Raw genomic sequence first — 26,581 nt, forward strand, 5'->3', positions numbered from 1 at the left:
ACCAACCCAGGCATCTTGGCTAGCGCTTGCCAAGAGAGGTGACAAAACCTTCGATGTGCATCATGAATGCAACCTGCATGAAGAACCTTGTTAGTTTGTGCAACACAACAAGTATCAGCATTAGACATAGCAACACCATTGTCATCATAAGTTAGACAGAACAAACCATCCATCAACTTTGCATGCCACATGTCCTCTTTGCCTTTTCTGATGACACAGATAGTCTTCTTGAAGGATACCTCAAAACCACGCCCAGTCAGCTGTGGTACACTTATCAAATTGTCCACAGCTCCTGGAACAAAAAGAACATTACTAATCGTAGTATGCAGACTTTCAAGTTTCACAGTCCCAACTCCTGTAGCTTGCAAAGTCCTTCCATCAGCCAGCTGGACCTCTCCATCTTGAGGTGTGAAGGAGATGAACAGATGGCGGTCTTTGGTGAGATGGCGCGTGGCCGCAGAGTCAACAATAAACCTGGCCTTCCCCTTCGAAGCAGATTTGCTGGCAAACAAAACCTTGTTTTCCACCAGCGTGGGCTTTTGCAGCTTGCCTTTAGCCTTTGGTGAAGCTGTGCCAGCAAACATAGCCGTGTTTTCCACTGGCGAGGGCTTTTGCAACTTGCCCCCCTGCTCCTGGCCATCAGACGTGCCTTTAGCCTTTGGTGGAGCTGTGCCAGCTAACATAGCCTTGTTTTCCACTGGCGTGGGCTTTTGCAACTTGCCCCCCCCGCTCCTGGCCACCTGCAAGCATCTTGCTCTGTTTACATCTGGTCTTCCGGCCTCTGCAAAGGCTCTGACCTTGGTTCTCATGGGAAACAGAGCTCTCAGCTGCCGACTCCTTGGCTCCCCCTGGAGGCTGGAATGCTGCCTGGGATGACATCACAGCCAGCTCCCCCTGCAGCTTGCAACCGGTGCCCTTGGCATCCGTGCATTCTCTAGCATTCTGGGAAACAGCCAGGACCTCCGATGCATTCAAACACTGGGCTGGGATTATTGGCTGGTGGGCCCTTTTCAAAGCATCCCACATGTCACGTGCCGTGAGATTTCCAGCAAGCGTCTTTATTTCCTCCAGAGAGACGGATAAGACAATGATATCCACGGCCTTCGAATCCTGGGCCTGCCATTTCTCTGTCCGAGGAACTGGAGCGGCTTCTGATATAGTATGCCAGACTCCAAACTGACGCAGCAAACTCTCACACCATTTTGCCCAGCTCTGATAATTGTGCCGATTTAACTTAGGACACTCAGAGGCCTCAGAAGCTTGGAAAATCTCCATTCCAGCTTTTTGCTTTAGCCGTGAGCCTTTATTGCCTTCTAAGACTTCTTATCTCGGCAGCTCATTAATCACGATGCCTCTGGCTCGGCTCCCAGGCCAATTAATTGTGCCGGACATCAAAGACTTCTTCCGCGGCAGAAAAGCCTCTGCTTTCACTTTCCCAGCACATACCTTTCAGCAGTCTGTCGCTGTCTTACTCTCCTGCAAGTGCTGTGAATCTGGGCCCGAAACCTGTTGTTGGGATACTGCCAGGGAGATAAAGTCCATCTTGGCCCCCAAGCTCGGTGCCGGACGATCCATCGACCTCCCGTAGTCAGGCAATATCAGCAATTCAGCGACACTAAGCCTCAGGCTTAGTGCACACTATATCAGCAGAATTCACACAGCAGGAAGTTGCACAAGCAGAGAGCAGAACATGCATATTTACAGTTTATTAGGCATTGGTCAGAACAAAGAAATCACGACCGTCTCCTCCGACTGCTCAGGCAAAACAGGCGAAAACGAAACGAACTTACAACATAAACATCCTGTGAGACAGGAACTTACGCAGGCTGTTATACAAACATCCTGCTCCCTTTTAAGGTGGAACGGAAATATCCTAACAATATTCTTGTAAAGAAGCTGGTAAAATGCGGTCTTGACTATGCTACCACTCAGTGGATTTGTAACTGGCTGACTGACCGAACCCAAAGGGTGCTCATCAATGGTTCCTCTTCATCCTGGAGAAGAGTGACTAGTGGGGTGCCACAGGGTTCTGTCTTGGGCCCGGTCTTATTCAACATCTTTATCAACGACTTGGATGATGGACTCAAGGGCATCCTGATCAAATTTGCAGATGACACCAAACTGGGAGGGGTGGCTAACACCCCAGAGGACAGGAACACACTTCAAAACGACCTTGACAGATTAGAGAACTGGGCCAAAACAAACAAGATGAATTTTAACAGGGAGAAATGTAAAGTATTGCACTTGGGCAAAAAAAATGAGAGGCACAAATACAAGATGGGTGACACCTGGCTTGAGAGCACTACATGTGAAAAGGATCTAGGAGTCTTGGTTGACCACAAACTTGACATGAGCCAACAGTGTGACACGGCAGCTAAAAAAGCCAATGCAATTCTGGGCAGCATCAATAGGAGTATAGCATCTAGATCAAGGGAAGTAATAGTGCCACTGTATTCTGCTCTGGTCAGACCTCACCTGGAGTACTGTGTCCAGTTCTGGGCACCACAGTTCAAGAAGGACATTGACAAACTGGAACGTGTCCAGAGGAGGGCAACCAAAATGGTCAAAGGCCTGGAAACGATGCCTTATGAGGAACGGCTAAGGGAGCTGGGCATGTTTAGCCTGGAGAAGAGGAGGTTAAGGGGTGATATGATAGCCATGTTCAAATATATAAAAGGATGTCACATAGAGGAGGGAGAAAGGTTGTTTTCTGCTGCTCCAGAGAAGCGGACACGGAGCAATGGATCCAAACTACAAGAAAGAAGATTCCACCTAAACATTAGGAAGAACTTCCTGACAGTAAGAGCTGTTCGACAGTGGAATTTGCTGCCAAGGAGTGTGGTGGAGTCTCCTTCTTTGGAGGTCTTTAAGCAGAGGCTTGACAACCATATGTCAGGAGTGCTCTGATGGTGTTTCCTGCTTGGCAGGGGGTTGGACTCGATGGCCCTTGTGGTCTCTTCCAACTCTATGATTCTATGATTCTAACTCTTTTTTTATTCCATGGATTATGGCTTTTAAGATAGGATTCGGTTGCTCAAGCTCACCTTTCTCTTCCTATACCCTAAGGCTAATAAACCATGGAAATTATCAGTATAGCAAATAAAAAAGGCAAGAGAAATCCTATATAAAATTAATATAGGAGGTAGAGTTGTGGAAAATCCTAAAGACATAAGAGATCAATTCGTGAGTTTTTATACAGAATTATAACAAGTGGAACAGGGCAATTTAGATGAAATACAAAAAATATCTAGAGGACAGTGGAATACTTAAAATACCAATTGATAAAATGACAATTTTGAATGCACCAGTGACAATCATGGAATTACAGCAAGTTGTAAACAGATAAGAACACTGGCAGGATTATTGTAATAGCCTGCAGTTTTATAAGAGTATATATTTAAAGTAGATGAATAAATGAGTAAATTAAGTTAATTTGGATATGCAGAAAATATTAAAAATAAAGTTAAGGAACCTCAGAAAGAGGGGAAAGGAAGTAGAGTTTTAAAATGTTAAAATGATTGTAAAATTATTGAAATGTATAAAACTGAAAATCACAAACAAACTATGCCCTAATAAGTTTTTCATATCAAACCGTCAAATGTCAGTGCTTAAACCAGATTTTCAAATCTTTTAACAAAGTTGCTGAAGTAAGATGTCAGAAGAGACAGCTGCAAATAAAATGTTTTAAGTGTGTTTTAAGTGCAATATACAATGTGACACTAGATGGTGATGGTGAGCCTTAAGGAAAATTCAATGTTTTTTAAAAAATGCTTTAAAGCAAGCATTTTCAGAATGGTTTTTAAATGTGTGTAGATTCCACCACAGAACACAGGAAAGTTATTCAACTTCCCTTTTGAAATATAGCTACAATGATTCCTTGGCTTTGTTTCTTTTCCCATTTCCATGGTCTAATGATGCATGTATCATATTAAATTAAGCCAAGATAGTCAAGGACTATAACATCAGGCCGCCTTCTTAATACAAAGAATTGCCCAGGTTATTTACTATTTCACTTACATATCCTATATGTAAGCCTGCAATCTTCAGTACTTTAGCTTTCACTAAAGCTTTAAGGGAATAATACAAACACTGTGAATCACCTTCACCACAGACAAAAAGCAGGCTCAGTGGGCTAGCACATACTCCCCCAGCCAATTTTAAAAATAGTAGTGCTAATTTCTTCCCAATGCACCAACTTGGCTTAACAGCAATTCCCTTTTATTTCAGCTTAATATCTTCTGTTATTTTGTTTCATCTGCCTCACATAAGTGTCTTGATAAACTCAAACCAGCAGTTAAACAAAACACATTCAGTCCTTATAAAGGCACAGCATATGCAGTTCCCTTTAATTTGAAAAAGAAATCTCTTACCTACATGCGCAAGGGAATTTAAATTTCAACCACACACATCTCCTGCAGAGTTTTACCGTTCCTCCAGAAAACAACAACACTGCTGAATCTTGGTTTTTGAACATGTATTACAATTGTGCAACATAAAAAAGTATCTTATTGCTAGAAGAAGAAAAAGCAATAAGAACTTACTTTGAGTTATCAGCATTGTGGCTGTGATAATTGAGCAACCAACGAACTGCACAAAACAGATTGTGGTCTGAAGATTGCACCCATAGGTCACAGAGCAATAACATTGGGGGGGGGTGAGGTAGGCTACCACTACTAGGAATTTCTCCCCCACTGATTAAATAAGCTACAGTGAGTCAGCAAGGTGGGTCAAAGATTAGAAGCTGAATGGATCAAGAGAAAAAGTTCCACCTACTGATAGCAAGTGTGCTTTGCTCATGAAAATAACCAGCACTAATCAGTGCTCTGGTCCATGGGGTTACAAAGAATCAGACATGACTAAATGACTAAACAACAACAAATCACACATTGCTGCTTGAAAAATCGAATGAGATCAGTAATGATTGTCTGGCTAAAAGGATATTCTCAGTCAGTGATAACTTGAAAGTAGGCAGAGAATATCCATTTGGTGAAAAACACATGTGTTTTGTGATTCTGATGAACATTAATGTTTTCAAAACATTAAATAATTATAAAGTAATAGTGTCAGAAGCTTCAAACTTATAGCAGTCAATTTATTATTCTTGTGGGAATATGTAGCTAATAAAAATAATTAGACCAGAGTTCTTAATAGCAGCAGTCGAACTACCCACAAGCTATTTTTGTATATAAATCACAATTTCATTCTACAAAACCTTTCAGCACAAAGAAACATACCAGCAGCACAGACATATTTTGGCTTGTGAAGGAATGTGAAGTTTTAATGCAAATTTATTTTCACCTTGATTTTTAGATTTGGCATTCTCTGCCAGCAGCTGTGGTAGGACAACAAAAGAACAACAACAACGATGATGAGAAGGAATGTTTGGCAGAGGAAGTAGAATTAATGGCCCCTATGGAATCTGTTTTCTTACATGGAATAACAAAAGTCAAGGGTCTATTAGCATTAGGATATTCTCAGCGCAGGCCCTGTATTTGGTCTACGCGTTAAGCAAAACACTGAGCAAGGGAGACTGGTGCAACTGTCAACTATGAAAGAAGTATGTGTTTATAACTGTCATTGTCGTAACAAACATATTGATGGCAATGACGATGGTATAAAAGTTTAAAGGGTTTAAAAGAAGACAGGCATCCATTAAGATTGCACTGCTGCAGGATCAGCAGCCCTTGATAACAATCTGGTTCATGGGGATTGGGTTAACAGAATACATGGATCAGGTGTTAATTCCCTGAAGCACAACCAATTAAACTTGCCCTCCTTGATCAAGCTGTTCTAAGAACTGAGGATGTTATTCAACTTCACTTTCTCAGAACAGTTCCAGGCACTCATCTTAAGAAAGTGTTCTATTTAAATAATATATCCCAAGTAAATGTATGTGTTTTGACAAAATGATTTCTAGATTATTTATTTAATATAGATCATTACTTTCTTATGTTATGCCAAGGACCACAACTCTCTGATTAATTACACAATAAGGGGGGTGGACCTCAGCAGCCAGTCACTATTTTTAGTAGCTGAACTATAAATTGATCTATGGCCGCCATTATTGTTCATCCTAAAGTGCCAAACTCTAGGGGCAATAAGCATGTTCAGCGAAATTGTATGACAGAGTTCTACAATATTAAACTGCAAATTGGGGTGGGGGGAGAAGTTGCATTTTAGCAAGGATTTGGGGAAAGAGGGGGGAACAAGATGCCATGCAAGCTGATGGTTAGACCAGCTGTATGGAGGAGACAGAGAGATGGTGTTTTGGCTACCTTTGAATCCAATGCTATGCTGCTGTGGGGAGCAAGCCCCTCTTGAGATGTGATGCCCGAAACCCTCTTTCCAGATGGACTCATGGTTTATTTACACAAATTTACACCTATTTCATAAAGACACTACAGTCTCTGCTGTGACGAGACTCCTGGAATCTCACACTGCTCTGCAGAGATCGGGGTGATCTGAAACATTCCAATAGACTGCAATGTCCACTTCACATGCACTCAAAAAATCTGCTATTTTTACGACCATTTTTATATAGCTATGTGATGAAAATGTGACAGAGAATAACTGATATATCTTAAACATTCCCATACACATTGTTTTCCAATATAAAAATTATGGTTTAACTACTATTGTTAATTGTTCTCACTCACAAAGCAGTAGCATCAGATACAGTGCCAAAGCTGACCATACAGTCAAAGATTCCCTCTTCTGCAAAACTATTCAGTATATAGGGACCCTGCCTTCCTAGGCATCTAGCAACCCAGTTAACACAGTAGAGTCCACAGGATTCCTCCCCTTCAGTGGCATGAAGTTACAACATGTAAGCACATGGAGGCTGCTGTGTGAAAAGTGGCGTGACATGACTAGAAGCTGCAGCGATAATGTATAAAAGAGCTTGTTAAATCAGCCAGTCCTAGTACTCTAATACATCCTCCGTTCAACAGGGTTATCCTGTGTGGCGAGCAGTTTTCCAAACTGAATTTTTCTTTGCAGCAAGTCTGTCACTCTGCAGCAGTGTCCCACAGGATTCTCCATGTGGTTACTGTAATAATACATGAAAGGCCCTGTCAGTCTTTGCCCGCCCCCAGTTTCCAGGAAGGCTGGCGATTATTTCTCACCACACGGGGATGCCTGGCAACAAAACAGCACTACAATAGCTACAAAAACCAGCCAAGCTACTAGGCCACGATCACTTGATTATCGGTTGCTTTGCTTCCAGTGGCCTGTCAGACTCTCCATCAAGGTGACTTAAGAGCGGGTCTTCCCAGCCTCAACTTTCAATGTTATGTTTACAGCAGGAATAGTGTTTCTAAATTCGCAGCAGCAAATGGTGCATAGGAATGGGGGGCAGGTATCTGCTGGTCGAAATGCACAGCCTTCTCTTGAGCATGCCATATTCCCAAGCACTTTCTTCGGGGAATTCTCCCCTGTTCCAATCGCCTGATCCTAGCGCTACCCTCCAGTTCCCACCAGGTTTATTCGCATCCCGCCTCCGCCCCACGCTCTCCTTATCCCTATTCAGGTGGGCTGGCAGAGACGAACCACCCCGCTAACACCCATTAACCACCTCGGGGTTGATCAAACTGGGCAGGCTTCAACGCGCGCAAAATCCCCCCCTCTCCGCCTGGGTAGATGGAGGCTGACGGGTAAGCGATTCCTGCCTTTGGCAAAGCAAGGTCCGCATTTGTGACGGCTCAGATAGGTATACCGGGAAGAGGGGGGTGTAGGGGGAGGGAAGAGTATTCCGGATTTTTCCATCAGTCTGAAATCCAAGCGGCTGCTTCTCCCACCCGCTCCTCCCTCTCCGTACATACTCGGCGCTCTCCGCTTCCCATCCCCGAGCCACGCTCTCCCGGCCCCCTCACCATTTCTGCGCCGGGGACCCTCCGTCCTCAGTCTCCTGCAGCTGTTGCTGTTGCTGCTCTTCAGGGGCGGGCCCCGACCAGCGACAGGAGCGAGCCGGGGCCCCCCAGCCCAGCTGCCACCCTCGACCTGGAAGTGAATTTGCCTCGGCGGAGCCGGCGGAAAAAAACGAAAGAAGAAACACCAGCAAACACCCACACAGCTCCCGCCTCCTTTAAAGGAGACGCGCTCCGGCACCCGGGGAAGCCTTCCAACATGCCCGAGCAAAGATGGCATTGGTCGTGCAACGCTATCAGACAGGAGTTCCCACTGAATTCAGTGCCCCTTGCTCTTCCCGATAAGTAGGTATAAGCTGGCAGCCCGCCTGAGTGATGAACAGTCCCCCCGGGTTTCCGGGGCCATAACAGATAACTGATAAAAGTGATGCCATTCAGTCAAATCATTCAAAATAAAGAAAAGAGAGCCCCTAGGCCTGTACAGTTTCCCTTACTACAGAGTAACCGCGAGACAGGGATCCTGACTTAGATACTGAAGCTTCGAGGCAGATATAATCTCTGACACATTAAATATATATGTTGTAAAATTTCTAGGCCACTTTGTAAGAGGCTTACACGGGGAGTTTAAAACACCACACCACACGCAGCAAAACAGTAAGTATAAAACCAGAGTTTGGATGCAATCGCAGTTAGTAAAGAGTTTAAAGAAAATCAATAGCAGGAATGAGAATAAAACCATAAAAAAACCTATTCTTTGCCACTGAAGTACAGTAAAACAACCTCCAGGCAATAAATGCACTAGATTGGAGAAAAACCAGCTCCCTCTTCTACTCACATATTTTGAGATTCGTCATTCATATAAGGTGTTGGTGGGAATTCAAAAGCCGTATTATCATAATTATTTCAATTAACCAAAATGTCACAAATTTGTGAGCAAGCTTCTGAGTTCTCCAGCCATGTGCGAAACTGCCTCTGTTATGGTCCTAAAAGCAGCTGCTATCAAAATTAGCATTCAATCTGAATTTCCTTATACATTTGCATGAGCATATTCAAGGTCCCCCGCCCCGCCAATCCAAATATGCAAGAAGTTTTGAACATCTTTGTTTCCTTTTTGGGAGCCTTACAGCAAGTTTGATGTATTCATCATGACATTAAGGGCTCAAGCAAAACCAGGGATTTCTCTTCCAACGCATATTTTAAAGCAGCATACCAAAGGTGTTTTGTTATTATTATACTAGCATCCGCTGTTTTGAATTGTCACTGTGTTCATCTTGATTTGAGCCTTGCACAAAAAAATTAGAGACTGTTGCTATTCTACTCGTGCTTTTCAGGTAGGTTTGGAGTCCGTGAAAACAACCCATCTTGCTACAAGGGGTTGGGGGGGGGCGGGATTTCTGTTTTACAGCGCGATCCTATACATGTTGACATGTTTCAGTGCTTACACTAATATGTAAACATGCATGTGGCATTACTCTCCTGGGAGTAAGCGCGCTGAGCACAATGAAATTTAATCCCCGGTAAATATGTGTAAGATTGCACTCTTAACACAGCTGCTGCTCCTCTACAACTTGTCACTGGGACGAGCAGTTTCAGCTATTTCCGTGTGAATGCCTATGCTTATAGCTTGCGCCCACCCGCCTCTTCAACCCCTTCGCTTCCTCCATAGGGCAGAGCGGAAGTTGCCTGTGCCGTGTACGTCGCTGATTTTCTTCCGCCTGGTGCAGGGGGGCAAGATTTCCTGGGACGCTTTCACCTTGCAGGGAGAAGCGCAAGTATATGCCGAGCGTTTTCCTTCCTCCCCTTCCCTTCTTTGCAGAGAAATGGCTGGGCTGATCAACTTCGAGGATGAAGAGGAGGTGAAGGAGTACTTAGACAATCTGGGTGTGGAGTTCAGCTTCCAGTGCTATAAGGAGAAAGATCCAGACGGTAAGGTGGAGGTAGCTCCGTGGCCAACATTGTTTGGTCTACGACGTTTTCCCCAGCGCTGGACATGCAGGCTGCAGTCCTCTTTGTCCAGTTACCTGGGAGTAAGCCCCATTGAACTCAGCGAGATTTATTTCTGAGTAGACGTGCGTAGGTCTGCACAATTAATTCAGGGTGTTTACTTTTGAATATGTGTTTGTTTTCTTGGGTGTGTGACATAAGCATAGGTTACATAAAGATAATGAAAGCAGGTCCCACATTTATTCTGCCACCTTGATTTATCTGTAACCTTGCAGCAGACTAAAAAAAAATATGGGTATTTCATCCTCAGGTTTTTGAGTGGAAGCTTTACCATAGTATCTGCAGTACTGAAATTATGAGCAGCTTTCAAAACAAACAGTGGCTGCAAATTTAAGCAGCTTTAATCTGAAGCAGTGGTGAGAAAACCATTACCCTCTATATGACTACAACGCCCATCTGTTCCAGCCATCAACATCTGGTTCCCCATCTTTGCTCTAAAAGAAGTTGAGCAAAGATCAACAGGCCTTTCAAATAGATTTAGGTAAAAGTTCTCTGGAGCTTATAACACAAAGGAAAGGACTACTGGGCAAATCAGTAAAAAGGTAAAGGGACCCCTGACCATTAGGTCCAATCGTGGCCGACTGGGGTTGCGACTCTCATTTCACTTTATTGGCCAAGGGAGCCGGCGTACAGCTTCCAGGTCATGTGGCCAGCATGACTAAGCCGCTTCTGGCGAACCAGAGCAGCACACAGAAACGCTGTTTACCTTCCTGCTGGGAAGGTAAGCTATTTATCTACTTGCACTTTGACGTGCTTTCGAACTGCTAGGTTGGCAGGAGCAGGGACTGAGCAACTGGAGCTCACCCCATCATGGGGATTCGAACCGCTGACCTTCTGATCGGCAAGTCCTAGGCTCTGTGGTTTAACCCACAGCGTACTGTATTCTAATTTTGTTACCTGTGCACGCAGCCCCTTCGCTCCTCCCTTTGCTGCGCCAGCAGTCAAACTTCACATAGTTGCCTGTTTCCACCAAACCAGGAAATTATGGTTACCAGCATTGGAACAAGCAAGGAACTTAAGCTAACTTTAAAGCATAGTTAACTCTCCCCATATTTTCTGAAGCTAGTAACCCATGTTTCCAGAATTCAGAAGAGACAGGAAACATGGCTAATTAGAGACTTCCTGGTTTGATTTTTTGCACCTCAAAGTGATGGTGTATGTGTGAATAATGTTTTCATTCACATTTTGGCTTTAAGATTAGATCATCCAAACTGAGTCAGTAGGGATCAATCCCTTTTTACTTTTTTATTTTATATGGAAATATAGCATTAGGACCTATTGGTCAATCCGATTTCAGACTCGGAAGTCAGCCCATTTTATGCCTTTCACTACATTACCAGGTAGCAGATGTTGGAGGCAATCAACACCCTGTCCTAACTGATAAAAACAAAATCAAACAAGGAAGAAACCAAAGATTGCAAGTGAAGCACAAAAATGGGGATGGCATGATCATACCTTAAGTTTCCTTCATTGTGAAACCACAGGTTGTCACCGTCTTGCTGAGTACCTAGAGGGAGTAAAGAAAAACTTTGAGGGAGCTGCTAAAGTACTAAAGGATAATTGTGAAAAAAACCTGCACAGTGAGAGCTGCTACAAACTTGGAGCCTACTATGTTACTGGAAAAGGTAAGAAAGAACATCCCTCTCTACAACCCATTGTATCTCTACGTAAAAGGAAAAGCAATCCAAGTAAGGTTATTGAAAGCTTATGTAGCGCAGTGTAGTGGATGGTTTTTTTGCCTCAGTTCTCTTAGCTGCAGTATGGGAGTAGCACTGGACTTACTTTCAGGGATGTTGTAAAGGACTCCTGCACTGCAGGGGGTTAGACGACTACATGATCCTTGTGGTCCCTTTCAATTCTATAATTCTGTGAAAAGAACTATGCATAGAACAAATCATTTTCTCCCTGCAGGTGGGCTCCCTGCAGATTTGAAAACTGCCTACAACTGTTTTTTGAAGTCTTGTGAGAAAGGTGGGAAGAAATCCATAGATGCTTGTCACAATACTGGACTGCTGGCACATGATGGACGGGGCAATGATGATGAGAAGCCCAACGCACTCCTAGCCAGGGATTATTACAGTAAAGCTTGTGATGGCGGTTTTGCCCCCAGCTGTTTCAATCTTAGTGCAATATATCTCCAAGGAGCCTCTGGGATACCAAAGGATATGAACCAGGCTTTGGAATACTCTCTGAAAGCGTGCGACTTGGGACACATATGGGCATGTGCCAACGCTAGCCGAATGTACAAGCTAGGGGACGGAGTTGCGAAGGATGATGCCAAGGCAGAAACCCTAAAGAATAGAGCAAAAGACCTGCACAAAGAACAGCAGGCAGCTACAAGATCCTTAACATTTGGAGAGTAAGCCCAGTCAAGTGCATTAGCGTTTTCTCAAGAAACATACTTTGTACAATAGTGCACAGACATTGGGTGGAATTCAGCATTGCAGTATTGCAACATTGCTGCTTGCCAGACAGAATGATTCCCCCTCTCCTCCCCCTGCCTGCTGTTCTGGGGGTTCTCCAAACACCTGCCGTGAGGCAATTTCGGGAGGCACCCAGCGGGAGGAAATGGGGGGAAAGGTATAGAGTTTGATTCAAAAAAACATTTGTGTGAATGAGTGTCTCTTTTTGCCTGTACAAATTATTGTTTTGTAAACACAATAAAAACCAATATTTTTAGGACATGGGTGATTTTTTGGGGGGAGCTCAATCTTTAGAGGAGAAAATGCTGTATTTAAACTATAACGTGAAAACTGCTGTAAACTAAACCATTGTTTCTAGAATGTAATTATCAAATACATCAGGATTACATACACTGAGTTAGCAGTCCAGTGGGATCTGTTGTTTCTAAATAAACTCTTTTCTGCAGTAAGCCCCTTTATTCATTTTCAGAAAGCAGAAATTGTATCTTTAGAAAAAGAAGCAACTGGCCAACTCCACTCATGTAACACTTTGCAGATAGGTAAAGGGATGTGCTAATATGCTATTAAAGCCATCAATACCAAATGCATTAATTAGGAAGCACATTCCATTAATTTCAGTGGCACAAGCTTTGAGGGGAATATGGTTTGAATAACTGTATTGAGTGATAATATATATAATTGAATATCTTATTTCTTGCTTACATGGAGATAAGTATGTGAAACTTACCATGCACTAATCTTTATTTTGTGATCTAAGTGTAGCAGATTAAATTATATTCAGCTGGGGGTTGCTGATTTTTTCTTTTTTTTTCAAATTAATTTATATAAGCAGTCTCCCATTTATTATTGCAAATTGGTGACTACTTATATAAATTATCGGGGGGGGGGACTTATAGAAGTTGCCAAAAGAAGGGACACATGATCATAATTCATTTTAAATTCAGGCCCAGTTCACATAATATTGAGCAACACACAAGCATGCAGTTCCAGGAATAAGCTTGTGATTTGTGTGCTCACAAATGCATCTGACACCTTGCCTACGTGAGGTCATGAGAATTACTACCAGCCCTAACGGTGATGGCGTGAGGTAGGGCAATATGTTTCACAATGCAGTTATTTTACCCTGTGGGCAATTAGGAATGTTCATGAAGAAGACAAAACTGTTCACTAGTCCTCAAACTTCTACATCACTTCAGAAAACATGAGAATCAAAATTGTTACTGAACACCATTCAGCTCTCTTGGCTTGTAAACTGTTTTCTATGGAGTTTGAGCGGTTAATTTGTATTCTTTCCTATTTCTGAAGGGTTCTTTAATAGCTGAATCCATGACTGATTGTGTAGGATCAGTTTGTGACATCAATCAGTGCACGGTTTATTACTTTAATTAACGTCTTCAGAATAATCTGCTACCTTTTTCTGTCACTAGGAGGCACTCTAGTTTTAAAATTCACATTACATTTACCTTTTTAGTCTCATATGCTTGTGTATAGGAAACATTTTTATTCCCTTCAGGGTGGTGATTTGAATTCTGAAATAACTGTGAGTGTAATTTGTAATAATTAGGTTTGGGTCCAAATAACAGTTGTAACTGATAGAAGCAAAAAGTAAAACATCTCCCAGGTTTCTCAGCATTATTTCCAACATGCCTTCCTTATAGCCTGAAGTCTTCTATCATGAGTGTGGATAGTATAATTACTCAAACATTCCTTAGTTCTATTAGTGTGCCTTATTTCCACATCATCCCACAGGTTTGACTTCTACTGAGTACCTTCCTTTCATTGCTGCCTTGTGCTTGTTAAATGTTGAATTTCTTATATAAATATTCAGTGTCCTGTATCTTAAAAATGAATATTTTATCAGCACAATCAGGAAGGAGCTCAGCTATTAACACTACAACTTGAATCCTATGCATCTTTATAACAATGGTATCAAATTCTTCATAAGCAAATCAAAAGAGCGGTGAGAAGTTTTCAAAGTCAATAAGAAAATACACAAATTCCTCAGCACTTCAGTTTTTTAATCTATGCCATTCCTGATGCGATTTAAGAGTTGCAGATGTGTCTACTTTATTTGAATATAATTGTTCAACCTGATTAGAACCTGTATCTGTTTCTTGAAGCAATGTATATACCCAGATGTTGCTTTGGAAACATCTTTGTTGTTTACCAAGACTTCAGTATTGCCTGTTTGGTTCAGAACAAAAGGAGTGACATAAACCATCAGTTCTAATTATTTGATGCAGATGACTTGGAACTAATAGGTGCGTTCCTTCCAAATGGAGAACGTGGTCAGCAGAGGAAAACATTTGTAGCTACTATGTAAGTGACTTCCAAACACTAGTAAATAGACACGCTCACCCAAATTAGAGGAAGCAAACCATCTTGTTTAGTACAGTTACAGGATTTCTGTAAAATGAAGGGGTACCAATTCCTTTTCCATGCCTAAAAGCTTGCATTGAAATCCTGTAAGGGTGCTTCACTGTGGAACTGGGTTTAATAAGCAACTCTTAAAAAAAAAAAAGAGTCTTCCCTCTGAAGACTTTGTCTCTACATCGCCTTTTGCTTCATAAATAGTGACTCAAATGTATGATCTGTTCCAGAACAAGATACTTTAATTATTTATACTTTGAGTTTATTTTGGTTTGGTTTTATTTAGTGTCATTAATGCTCCTTGTGCTTCTCAGAGCATGAGTGGACAGCTTACAGCCCCAAAGCTTACAGCCTAAATTTCGATGCAGGGGAAACAACAGAAGTAGTAGTGGATGGAGGCAGGGGTATAAACAGAAAAGAACATGAATTTATTTCTCTTACACATATTTAAACTTAGTTCCAGTGGGGTATGCAAGCAATTAATACTCATCAACGTTACTCTTCTGACAAAAGGCCTCTTTAAAAAACCCCAAAAACTCAACACCATTCTTAAGAGACAGTGGCAAAATTAAATTCTTTAGATTCCAGTTAAGGAAAGATCCCCTGTCCCTATTGGGATGCAGAATCAATTTAGCTCTGATCTATTTGAGAATAGTCAATTAACTTTGAAGTAACAGGATGGATGTCCACAGTTGGATACCATTACCATTTATTGAGTTCACTGGCATTTTAAATAAATACTCTCTTTGGAATCAAACATGAGAAGTCGGTGAATTTAAATTTTGCCTTGATTATATCCATTGTAGCGTTTTACAAGGAAAACATGAAGACTGGTCTATCACACTGAAGGACAATATGAAAACTGGTAGATAGTAACAACAGATGGGAGCAAAGATCCTTTATCTGCTAACTGTTGAACTTTATTATACTTTTCCCCAAGTGGCACAAGTACCCCCAAGTGGAATTGTTTTGGTGTTTCTGTTGACATTGCATCATCTCCCTTTCACCACAGAATCTACAATGGTTACAAAGATGACCAGAGGTGGTGGGGATTAGGATATGTGGGTTAAATTCAGTGAAGTCATTGCACTTGTGGAATGACTTCTGCTTACACATTAAAACTTCCCTTCCCTTTCTCCCACCACACTCCCACAGTGTTCCATTGTAATATGGGAATGTGAAATAATGAGAAACGAGGAGACAAGTTGCTAGCCACAGGTAGAATCAGGCTTCTAGAAGAACTTTTCAGGGCAGGAGAGAGCTGAGTAATTGCAAGCAGAGATTGCAAGGACATCAAAAGAGACTGAAGATGAGAGAAGGGGACACAATGGGATGGGACAACAGTTGGGGAGAGGTAGGAGAAGTAGTGATAAGGGAGAAGCAATGTGAGCCAGCTTGAAGGGTAATCAGTGTTGTTCAACTTTGGGTCCCCAGATGTTGCTGAACCACAACTCCCATCATTCCCAGCAGGCTTAGCTAGTGATCAGGGATGATGGGAACTGTGACCCAACAAACAGAGTATACAGATTGTCCTGGTGAAGGAGAACTGACACCCAGCCTTGCCAACATCCCCCTTGCCAAGAGTCTTCATGTCAAGAGAGGAGATAAAGTAGAAATTATTCTTCAGATTTGCCTCTGGAAAATCAAATCTTAAGAAACAGGTTGTATAAGGTGTATATTAAATATTCAAATCCTATGGGATTATTTAATAATTTGGGGGACACTAGGAATTATAGATTATCATGGGCATGAGCTGAGGGCATAATTTTTTTATATTTGTCTAAACATACTATGAAATGCTTAATACGTATATTTCATTTATCTTTGAAGTGGTTAGATGATAGCATTTCTTGAACTTTTGCTGAACTCACAGTAATGTTTTTTCGACCGTTCATAATACGATGCAGCAAAATCAATGCAATTAGGACTTCTGAGAGGTTTACATTATTGGACTGAGCTATGAAAAGAAGCAGAGAACAACACTCTTCACAATATGAAAGAACCTGCTCAAAAACAAGTAGTTGAAATTTGGTGTAACAATTTAGAAACATTCATTAGGGAAGATGTTGTACTCCTCTAACATAGGTAGGTATCATCAACCTATTAGACCCAGTACCCACTTTTAACCCAAACATGCCTTTTGGAACCCATTCCTTAATCTTTTACCACATATTTGCATGGTGTTAGTGCTTCTGTTGCGACCAAGCTTGAATTGGGCTACCACCCTCTAGCGAGTCCTGACCCACCAGTTGAAGACTAGTGCTGTAATAGATGCAAAGTCCACAACAGGTTTTCTTAATCCTTGTGTAGATGGTGGATGGCTTGCTTCCGAAGTCTCATAACTGATGCTATTACTTTTTTCCATGCTGCCTTCAAAAAGACAAGCGTTTGGTCGTGCAATTTAAGTAATAGTGTAACCCTCTTACATGTCAACTCAGAAGCAAGCCCCATTTCTCCCAGGTAGAATTTTAATGGGAAGCCTTGTTTGTATCCCTTTATTTAATGCAGAAATAATCTCATTTGGAATTTATACAGCACATTTTCCTAAGTGCTCGGAGCACTTCATGGCTGCTATTGCAGTAATCTTTTCTTTTTTAAAACTGTGTTATTATGAACATTCGCATCACAGATGCAGGGCTGAAGCTCAGTGATAATGGCCTGCCTAAGGCTACCAAGTACATTTGTGACATCTGTACCAGAAACTCGGTACTTATGCACTGAACCAGTTTGCACTAGTTATGATACTGAGGAGCCCCATGGGGGTGGGGGCAGAAGAATTGCAATATGTTGAATATAGTGTATTTATAACAATTTTTTATTAAATATACCAATGTGATATAAGATGTGCAAATAGAACCTGTAACAAAATGTTGCAGTGTTGAGTGCTCTTGTCTAGTGTGCCACCCACCCACCCACCTATACCTTCCTCCAGGATATTCTATTCCCCCCTCCTTTCTTTCTTTTTGCAGCTCCCAACAGACAGCGTCCTGTGCCCATTGTGCAAGCTCAGTCTCATTGAAGTAGGTTGGGAGGGGGGATTTTCCTGAATATTTGTTGTGCTGCTGCAAACAGGATTCCCCCAAGACTGCTGATACAGCCCTCTTGTATATGGAAGCTGCCATTTTGGTTTCAATAAGCAACAGCGTTCACCATTCAATGCTGGAAATGTAAGGAAGAATAATGAAACAAGATACAAAGCTACTGCAGTTTACAAAGCTATTAACAATATGGGGGCGGTCCATATCTCAGTGGTAGAGTATCTGTTTTGCTTGCAGAAGGCCCCATGTTCAATTCCTGACATTTCCAGGGAGGGCTGGGAAAGAACTGCTGCCTGCCAGGGGAGACAATACTGAGATAGATGGGTGCATGTTCTGGCTGTATTTGGCAGCTTCCCATCATATGTATGATAAACACAGAGAAAAATGCATTTCTGTTAATGTCCTAATTGTATTTCCCCCGTTTAACAGATTTTTAGTCTCCTTGACAAGTAGTCAAGCAGATAGGCTGTTACAGCATATGCTATTTTTATCATAAGAGAAAATGAACAACTAACATCCATCCACATTACACTAGGATAAAAATGTAATCAATAAGTATGGTAACTTAAGCTGGCTTATTAGGAACCCCACAGTGAGATACTCTTTCAAAAAATGTGTCAGTAAAATCCTGCTCATATATAAATGTCTCTTTATTACAGTTAGCAACAAGCTAGTAGAAATATCATCTGGCAGACACCCTGCATTAACAGCTGAGTAATGCCCAATTCCTATGGAGGATTTCCACAGACACATATCCCATATTTGACGGATTACTATTGAAACATTACTGTATCAGAAACTTATCTTTGTTTCTATGCTGCTGATCCAAAGAATCATGCAATTAACCATTTTGTTGCTCATGTTAGGCCTTTAAAAAAAAATGAAACTCCAACAATCATGTATTTGGAGGAGAAGAAGTAAAGGGGTCTGAATCCAGCCCTTCACTCCCTCACCTGGGTAACTGATTGACAGGATGTATACCCTTTCTAAAAGAGTTTCACATGTACAGGCCAGGTATTGTATTAGATAATTAGAAAATGGAAGTACACATTAAACCTGTTTGCACAAGTGGTTCCCCAGTAGAAGGTATAGATAGCCTCTGACTAGATTGTAAATAAGGTTGATCATATTAATGCAGGGATGAGGAACCTGTGGCTCGTCAGCTGTTTCTGGATTCCAACTTCCATCTGCCCTAGATAGTATGGCCAATGGTGAGGAATTATGGGAGTTGTAGTCCAGCAGCATCTTGATGGAGGATCCAGAGGGCTTTTATGTTATCTCGTGGGATTTTATGTCCTTTGCTTTGGACTTAGACGCTCAACATTCACCATCCTTGCCAGCTCAGGAAATACGGATGTCTCAATTTATATTGTTGTCCAACAGGAGTTTTGTTACGGGGGGCAGGCTTTTGTTGGGGGGGGGAGAACCTCAGATTTTTATTGATTTGTATTGACGGGGGGGGTAGCTGCCCCTCTGCCCCCCTTGGCTATGCCCATGACAGGTTCCACATCCCTCCTCCACTTAGATCAGCAATCATCAGAAAGGTATTACCAGGAAGCAAGCAGCCAAAGATTCAGCAACGGGTTCATTTTCATGTTTTTTTGAATCCTCATGTAAAGCTGGCTTGAGCCCTTCATGACAATAGGCAGTCCACCTGTGCTTTTGGAATTGAAGTTGCCCTTATTTCATTTCATATCCTGGAGAGAACATTGGTTTGCTGTGGACACTTGAGGAACATACGGTACTTGACTCCCTCACGCCAATACCAATTTAAGCCTGAGTTGTATCTGGCTATAAGGTAGGCGGGGGCAGGCAGGAACGCAATGTGATTCTGTTGCAGCTGAAAGGAATGGAGTTCTCAGAGACAAATTGGTAGGAGACCTTGAGACTTCAAAAAAGAAATGGGACCTTTCTTTCCTCTAATGAAAAGAGTGTTGGAGAGTGCTTGAAAAATAATTAAGAAGGTTGCTTTACATTTACACCTGAAAGAGTTTATTTAAAGATATTGATTGTATCCAATATCCAGTGAAGAGGCATTTCATGTTCCCATGGTTGGAATTCACCATTACCAGTGGCCATGGCAAACCTGCTTTCCCCCCCCTTAAGGTTGCTATTTTTAAAAATGCCACTGCAAGTGGCAGCAGCAAGAGGGGTAGGCATGGCTACTATTTGTATTATTGCACGCCACCCCAGTCTTTGAGAAGTGCGAGACTTCAGGGATTTCAGGCACCCAGGTTTCGGTTTCCTTGGAATGAGGAACAGCAGCGATCAGGCGTGGCTCTGTCTCCAAGCCGCCCAGTCTGCAGCCTTCTCACTTCTAGCTCTCGCACCTTAACACTCAACTCTGGCCTTTGTCTTTCTAACTCACTACTTCCTTTGTTACCTTAACAACCCATACTTTGGGGTCCATTATCAAGAAGCTTGTCTGGCTATCGTTGGATTCAGGAATTAGAAGGGACTCAGGCATACAGCCTAACCCCCTCCACCCCAAACTCACAACAGTATCCTCCACAATGCCTTGCACCTAGCAGCATTCCAGGGCATGGATGTGTGTGTGAAATGGTAGCCACCATAAGAGATGATGGGGAATATTTGAAGAACAAAGTGGTCTTCTTTTCCTTGGGTGGGGGGCAGAGGAAAATAAAAGTATATGAAGAGTTTTGTATCAGCTCTACATACTTTTTTGTGTTTGACTTTTACATCATGTTGGCTCAACCATGATTTCTCTAGTTTTTTTCCCCCAAGGCTAACTGGACTTAAGAACTAGAATAATATATATATTTTTAATAAAGTATTCATTTGTAAGCAATAAATGCTTTCATTTATTTTATTCCCATATATGATGGGACAGAAGGATTCTGGTGGTAAGTACTGTTTTTGTCCATCTTGCTTGGTGATGGTACATGTATTTTGAACTTAATATTGTCAGTTCAGAAAAAGTACCGGCATTGCATTTATCTAGATAATACCCATGGTTCTGAACTGAGATACCCATTACTTTGAGGACCATAATTGAATATCCAAGCCGAATGAAAAATTGCAGACCTGCCCTGTGCCTTCTTCAATAGAAATTGTTGATAAATTGACCTATTGAAACTAGCATTCAACGAACAGTAGCCCTCTGTGTGGGCAAGCCGCATGATCTTAATTTTTTAACTTACTCACCTTTTAGCCATATTGAACAGTGCACTTTAGAGTTTATTTCAACATGGAGCTGCTGGATTCTGAGAATTAATGGATTCTGAGTATACTTCAGACAAATAGATAAAAGCTGTTATAGCATAACAGAACCTTTTGACCTTTCTACTGCGAGACCTTTCTACTGTGGAATGTGCACTCGTAATATAAAACTAGAAATGCTTTGGTCTAAACCAGGGGTGGGGAAACTGCAGCATTCCAGTTGTTGGGCTCCAACTCCCATCAGCCTCAGCCAGGAGGTATTGGAGTTGTAGTCCAAGAGCATCTGAAGGACTACAGGTTCCCTATCACTGACTTAAATTTTAAGCTAATAATGAACGATTAATAATCAACATGGCTGAATTTATAAGTCAGTAATAACAGATGAAAATAAGAATTCATTCTAGTGCTGGTAGCAAGCATTTTCCCGAAATCCTTTCCCAACCAGCATTGCCAATAGTTATGTATGATGCAATTTGTAGTCCAACAACATCTGGCCACACATTCCCCATCCTTGCCAAACGTGAAGACGAGGCATACGTGTTGCCCTCAAGCTTACATATAAGAAGACAGCGTATACAAAGCAGAGTGGAAGAAGAAGAGTGAGGAGAAAAGTTGGTTTGATAATGTTATATCCACCTGGACCAAGGCTAGTGGTGATGCTTGGGCAGAAGTGTTGAAACTGCAAGATGCCATTGTGGCAATCACACAGGGTCCCCAAACATTTCACCGTCTATTGATCCCTGTGCCACTACTTTATTTCCCGCTGCCACCACCCAGGCCCTACCTGGTACAATACTGAGTCCAGTCAGGGTTAAATTGGAACATAAACTTTTGTTTATTTATTGCAGTTTAACAAGCGTGTGGTTTCATCAATGGTATCGGTCAATTACATTCATGGGGTGCCTATCCAGACCTATAACTTCCGCTACCTGCTCTTACTCACTAAACCACCTCTCAGATATTTACTTGTCTTCCTAGCCCCTACTATTCCTGACTCAGCTTATTTCGCTACACTAACTCATCCTCCCCACAAACTCTAGCCCACTTCACCCTCACTCCAACCAACCTCCCAACGAACTCCTCAACCCCTCCCAGAGCTGGTTTTATAGTCCCTCTGACCCCCCTGGGTTCTGACTAGGTAACCTGTTTAACGATTTCACCTCCAGCACTCTCATATGTTAACGTCACAGCCATTAGTTCTCTTGCTTGCCAAGAGCCTATTCCCTTGTTTCTATAGTCACATGAAAATACTGAGTGGCAACTGTAGTAGAAGTTGTAGGTAACCCTTTGTTTATGGACCAACTAATAGCATTTATCTCTTGCAAAGACAAGTGAATAAAATGAACTACAGATTGATAACAGCAAAAAGATGTATAGAGGAATAAGTAGATCACCTACCTAGTATGTGGACTGAAATTTTGTTATAGATGGAGCTCGAAATTCTTCTCTCAAACTTCAAAACCATCTTTTTAAAATGTGTACAGGACATACTTCCAAGGATCCTGAAACAGCACGAAATGAGAGTGTGGTGATAAATTTGGCACCTAAATGTCCCCACTCTACAGCAGCCCCAAGTACAGCACTATTTTCCTCATAGGAGTGAATGACAACCTATACAAAAAGGGAAATGAAAGGGGGGCACTTAAGGAGACCTTTGGAGTGAGGAGGAAATTTGCTACTTATCCCAGGTGACCCTAGCCATAGAGTATCAAGGCTGCTCCAGAAGCAGTGTAACTTTATTTGTTTGACCAAACGTATCCCAGTTTGTTGAACGCTCTCTCCAGGGAAGCTCGCCTGGCGCTTTCATTATATATCTTTAGGTGCCAGGCAAAAACATTCCTCTTTCCCCAGGCTTTTGGCTAATTAAACAATCTATGGCCTTTTAAATTGTAGAGGATGCTGTTTTGTCTATTACTATGTTACATATTTTTGTGTTTTTATATTGTAAATTGCTCTATGATCCTCAGATGAAGAGTGGTACAAAAATTTAATTAATAAATAAATACTCCCAATTGCCCTTTCTTAATTATATGATATGGACTTCTATTTTCCTCATTGTGTCGCATGTCTTAATATATTTTAGGTAGCATCTTTTTTAGGTTCCTCCCAAACAATTATTTCAAATTGTACACTGCTTTTATGTGTTTAATAGACAACTCCATTAAATTATTAAGGTAACGACATCTGTCTCCAACTAGGCTGGCTAAAATATATGGTGACACTATAGTTAATTTCAAATGTAACATGATTTTTGAATAGTTGATTTGATTTTTAAGAGGGGGTGTGGGGTGGCTCTGGCTCCACCCCCAATGCTGACATGTGGCCCCCGATAGAGGCAGTAAAACAGAAGCACTGGATTTTATATATACTGCATTGAACTAAGCAGCCCAAATTTGGCAGGTCTCTAGTCATTTTTCATGAGTGTTAAAAATAACTGCTAATCTACTTCAACAAGGAGGCAGGAAATGCCATCTCCTTGGCAGTGATGACGATGATTAAGGCGGACAAATCATGCGTGAGGAGAAAATTGCTTTCCCACTGCACAAAGCAGCCCTGTATTATTTGCTATCTGCCTGTTATGTATAATTTTGACATGAATCCCTTGCACACCGTGCCTGTTTACAGGCCAGAACAGAGGTGGGGCCAGGCAAAGCAATTGGCTTGGGCCTACGATTTTTGAGGCCTACCCCAAGCCCCTCTGGTAGGCGCAAAGGGGGACCCTTTGGTAAAGATGGTTGAAATGGGGCCTACATTTCCCATCTGGCCTGGGCCTATTACCTGTCTGTGCAGTTTGTGTATTCTGAAATTATTCTGATTTTTCACAGTAGGAAGAAAATAGCTAATTTTGCTGAAAATTGCACTAGTATGTCAGGCAAGTTTGTAACATTTAGAGAAGAAGAATGGGATGAATGAAGAATGAAGATTCCTAATCGGATTTATTTTGTTTGCGTGATTTAAATGAATGCAGAACAAAATGTGCCTAAAAATAAGATAGTAACATTTGAGGATTTGTCTGCGTGAGGAGCTGGCCAAAATTAGTCAGGACGTTCTCTCTCTCAGTTTTTGCGGTTGGATTTGTTACAATCATAATGCCCAAATGGCAAGTTAACTGGTGATATCGCAGAGAAAACAAATATAGGAGATGGAGTACAATCTTCAACAATGCATAATGGTGTGCCTTTGGAGTATGCAGAGAAACTCAGGCAGTGATCCTTGGTGTGGAATTTGAGGTGATGTAAGTATGTCACTATTGTCATCTGTGAAATATTGCAGGGTGTGTTTTAGTAATTCAGACAAATGCAGCATAAATCCATGATGCACTAGAATCATGGATCTAAGAGTTTTCTAGACACCCCCATGTATAAGACACCCCCTATTTTTGGGGACTCTGATTTAAGAAAATGAGGGGAGATGGCCCGCATGTATAAGACGGCCCCTAATTTTGGACATAATCTTTAAGGAAAAAAACCTAGTCTTATACATGGAAAAATACGGTAATTGTAGGATACGTTTAAAAATATTTCACTCATCTTTATGGAAAGGAAAATATGATTTTTCAATTTATATTCAAAATTTAATTTCCCCTCAGATTCTACCCTCCCCCATTTTTCTGGACCTTCATACCACTGGGCTTTGCCCCACTACCTATAGTTTGTCATTCTGCAGCTAGCAACTATGTGACATCACAAGTCTCCTGCCTTGTGACATCACTCTGCCTTGTGACATCACCAGGATTTGGGAACTAGCAATTTTAATTAAGGTTTCAGAGCATCCTATTACTATCTCTCCCACAAAAATCTATATATGTTTTAAATAGGGGCTTCATAAAATTCACCTGTTATATTTATAGATGCTATGGCCACTTTGAGAATAATGAACATCCTATTTGAGATCCCCCCCCCCAATCTAATTGAAAGGGTATAGTTTGGATTTAGCAGTGGCAAAAGAGGCATATATTTCACCTAAACACATCCTAGTGACATTATGATATTTTTGTTCCTTAATATGCATCAGCTGAAGAAACAAAATATCCCCATTTCTTTCTTCAGAAATTGGGCAATTTTCGGTACTTTGACTGCTAAGTCATTTAATATTTAAGGTTTAAAATGCCATTTTTTCAGTGAATGAAAGAGAGAAGATTACCTGCTGTTCATTTGATTAGATGAACAGGCCATGCTGAAGGAGGTCTCTCTTAACAGTGTCTGACCAAAGCCAAGCCTTGTCAAGAACTAAAGCCAGCAAGGGAGGTGTTGAGATGTACCCTTAGCAACTAGTGATGTCTATCGACATAACAAAGGCTACTTGTGATGTCACAAAGGCAACCTATTATGTAAGGGCCACATATGAGGATTTAACCCAGCTGACTTTTTCAAAGTGAAAACCCATGGGTTTTTAAAGCAATTTACGCAATCATGGTTGGAGGGTTTGATGTGAAATGTATAGTGTGTTGTTGGTGCAGTTGTTTCAAGGATGATTTTTTTTTGTCAGTCACATAGAAATAAACCTCCAGCACTGCTCAAAAGTTGAGTCTAGCCCTTTCACAAGATTTGAGACTGTGAGGTTATAGGTTTGAATCCTATGAGTGGGTAGCTTATTTGAATAGCCTGCAATATTTCCCGCTGCAAATCTGGCAACTATAAAGGAAACTCTAGTATCAGGCTCGGGAAAACTTCCTGCAGTTTTGGGGATATTTGGGGATATTTTGTTTCTTCACCTGATGCATATTAAGGAACAAAAAATCCTGGGAAAACCCCTTGGAGAGGTGCTAGATGGGCCAATGGTCTGGCTGAAGATAATTTCAAACCTTGGAATCCATAACCTGATGTTAATCATCATGTTACAGTTGTTAGACTGTCTTCTCACTGCTTTAAACTACTGTTTCTTCTGGCAATCAATTTAGAGTTTGAAATACTGAATTAAAAATATATCATACGAATTTACATATTATTGTTTTGTTTAAAACCTGTTTCAGAAATATTACAGTCTGAGATAAGGGCCTAGGGTTCCCCAAGGCTGAACCTGTTTTGAAAGCGCCAGCGTGTTATTTATTCATTGATTACAATTTTTATTTGCTTGTTACCCAAAGGTGCCTAATCGATTTAAAACACATTGGAAAACATAAACATAAATACATTATTATACCACACACACACAGAGCCTCCCATGATAGCCACAGGAAGCTTTGTCAGCACACTAGTAACAAAACAACACTCTCTCAGTACATCAAAAGCCTGGGAGAAAAGATTAATCTTTACCAGGCTTAGGCTTGCAATATGTGAATTAGCAATGAAAAGGGCATCTTTGAGCATGTGCAGAGTGCATTTCCATCACATTATACAACCTCACCCAGCCCTTTATAGAGAGGATTAGACCAGCTGTCTCAAAAGATCTGAAGGCACAAGATGTAGTTCGGCTTCTTAGCTGCCTGAATGGGAGAATGCTTGAAGAATCTTGACTGAAGATATTTTAACAACTTAGTATGTATTCAGTGTATATATGCAATCTTTTAAATGATGGATTTTTTTAAAAAAAGGAGTGGAATTCATGCTTGAATTCTGACTTTTAGACACACTGATTTCCAGTCAAAGGGGCAATTTAACAGATAACAGTTCACAGCAGGAGCCTGTATAAATCAAAGGCAGTGATGTGTGATGCGTTTATCGGAGGCTTCCTTTTATTTTGTGAAAGTTTCCTACTCACC

General features: G+C 41.5%; 2 protein-coding genes and 1 long non-coding RNA gene across 3 annotated transcripts in view; 2 read left to right on the plus strand and 1 right to left on the minus strand.

The window, feature by feature from the left end:
• Nucleotides 1-6,871, minus strand: part of LOC128415758 (protein zyg-11 homolog B) — a 31,316-nt gene extending 24,445 nt beyond the window's left edge. The window contains exon 1 of the mRNA XM_053392422.1: nt 6,677-6,871. Coding sequence (XP_053248397.1) covers nt 6,677-6,694 — 18 coding nt within the window. The 5' untranslated portion in view covers nt 6,695-6,871. The remainder of the gene's footprint in view (nt 1-6,676) is intronic.
• Nucleotides 6,872-9,521: 2,650 nt separating this feature from the next.
• On the plus strand, nt 9,522-12,548 carry LOC128415760 (cytochrome c oxidase assembly factor 7A). Its single transcript, XM_053392426.1, has 2 exons — nt 9,522-9,791; nt 11,781-12,548. The coding sequence occupies exons 1-2, from the start codon at nt 9,686-9,688 to the stop codon at nt 12,230-12,232; spliced, it is 558 nt and encodes a 185-aa protein (XP_053248401.1). The 5' UTR covers nt 9,522-9,685; the 3' UTR covers nt 12,233-12,548.
• A 554-nt stretch (nt 12,549-13,102) lies between these two features.
• On the plus strand, nt 13,103-13,916 carry LOC128415102 (uncharacterized). The gene is made up of 2 exons (XR_008330858.1): nt 13,103-13,379; nt 13,430-13,916. It is a non-coding gene; the product is annotated as an uncharacterized LOC128415102 (long non-coding RNA).
• Nucleotides 13,917-26,581: the final 12,665 nt, after the last annotated feature.

Source organism: Podarcis raffonei, chromosome 6 (assembly GCF_027172205.1).
Source record: "Podarcis raffonei isolate rPodRaf1 chromosome 6, rPodRaf1.pri, whole genome shotgun sequence".
NCBI classification, from domain to species: Eukaryota; Metazoa; Chordata; class Lepidosauria; order Squamata; family Lacertidae; genus Podarcis; species Podarcis raffonei.

Bases quoted from the DNA above. Each gene is read 5' to 3' on its own strand.
- LOC128415760 (XM_053392426.1), top strand. From the start codon at position 9,686: ATGGCTGGGCTGATCAACTTCGAGGATGAAGAGGAGGTGAAGGAGTAC. The intron at 9,792-11,780 runs GTAAGGTGGAGG...TTCTCCCTGCAG, and splicing joins TAAGGAGAAAGATCCAGACG to GTGGGCTCCCTGCAGATTTG.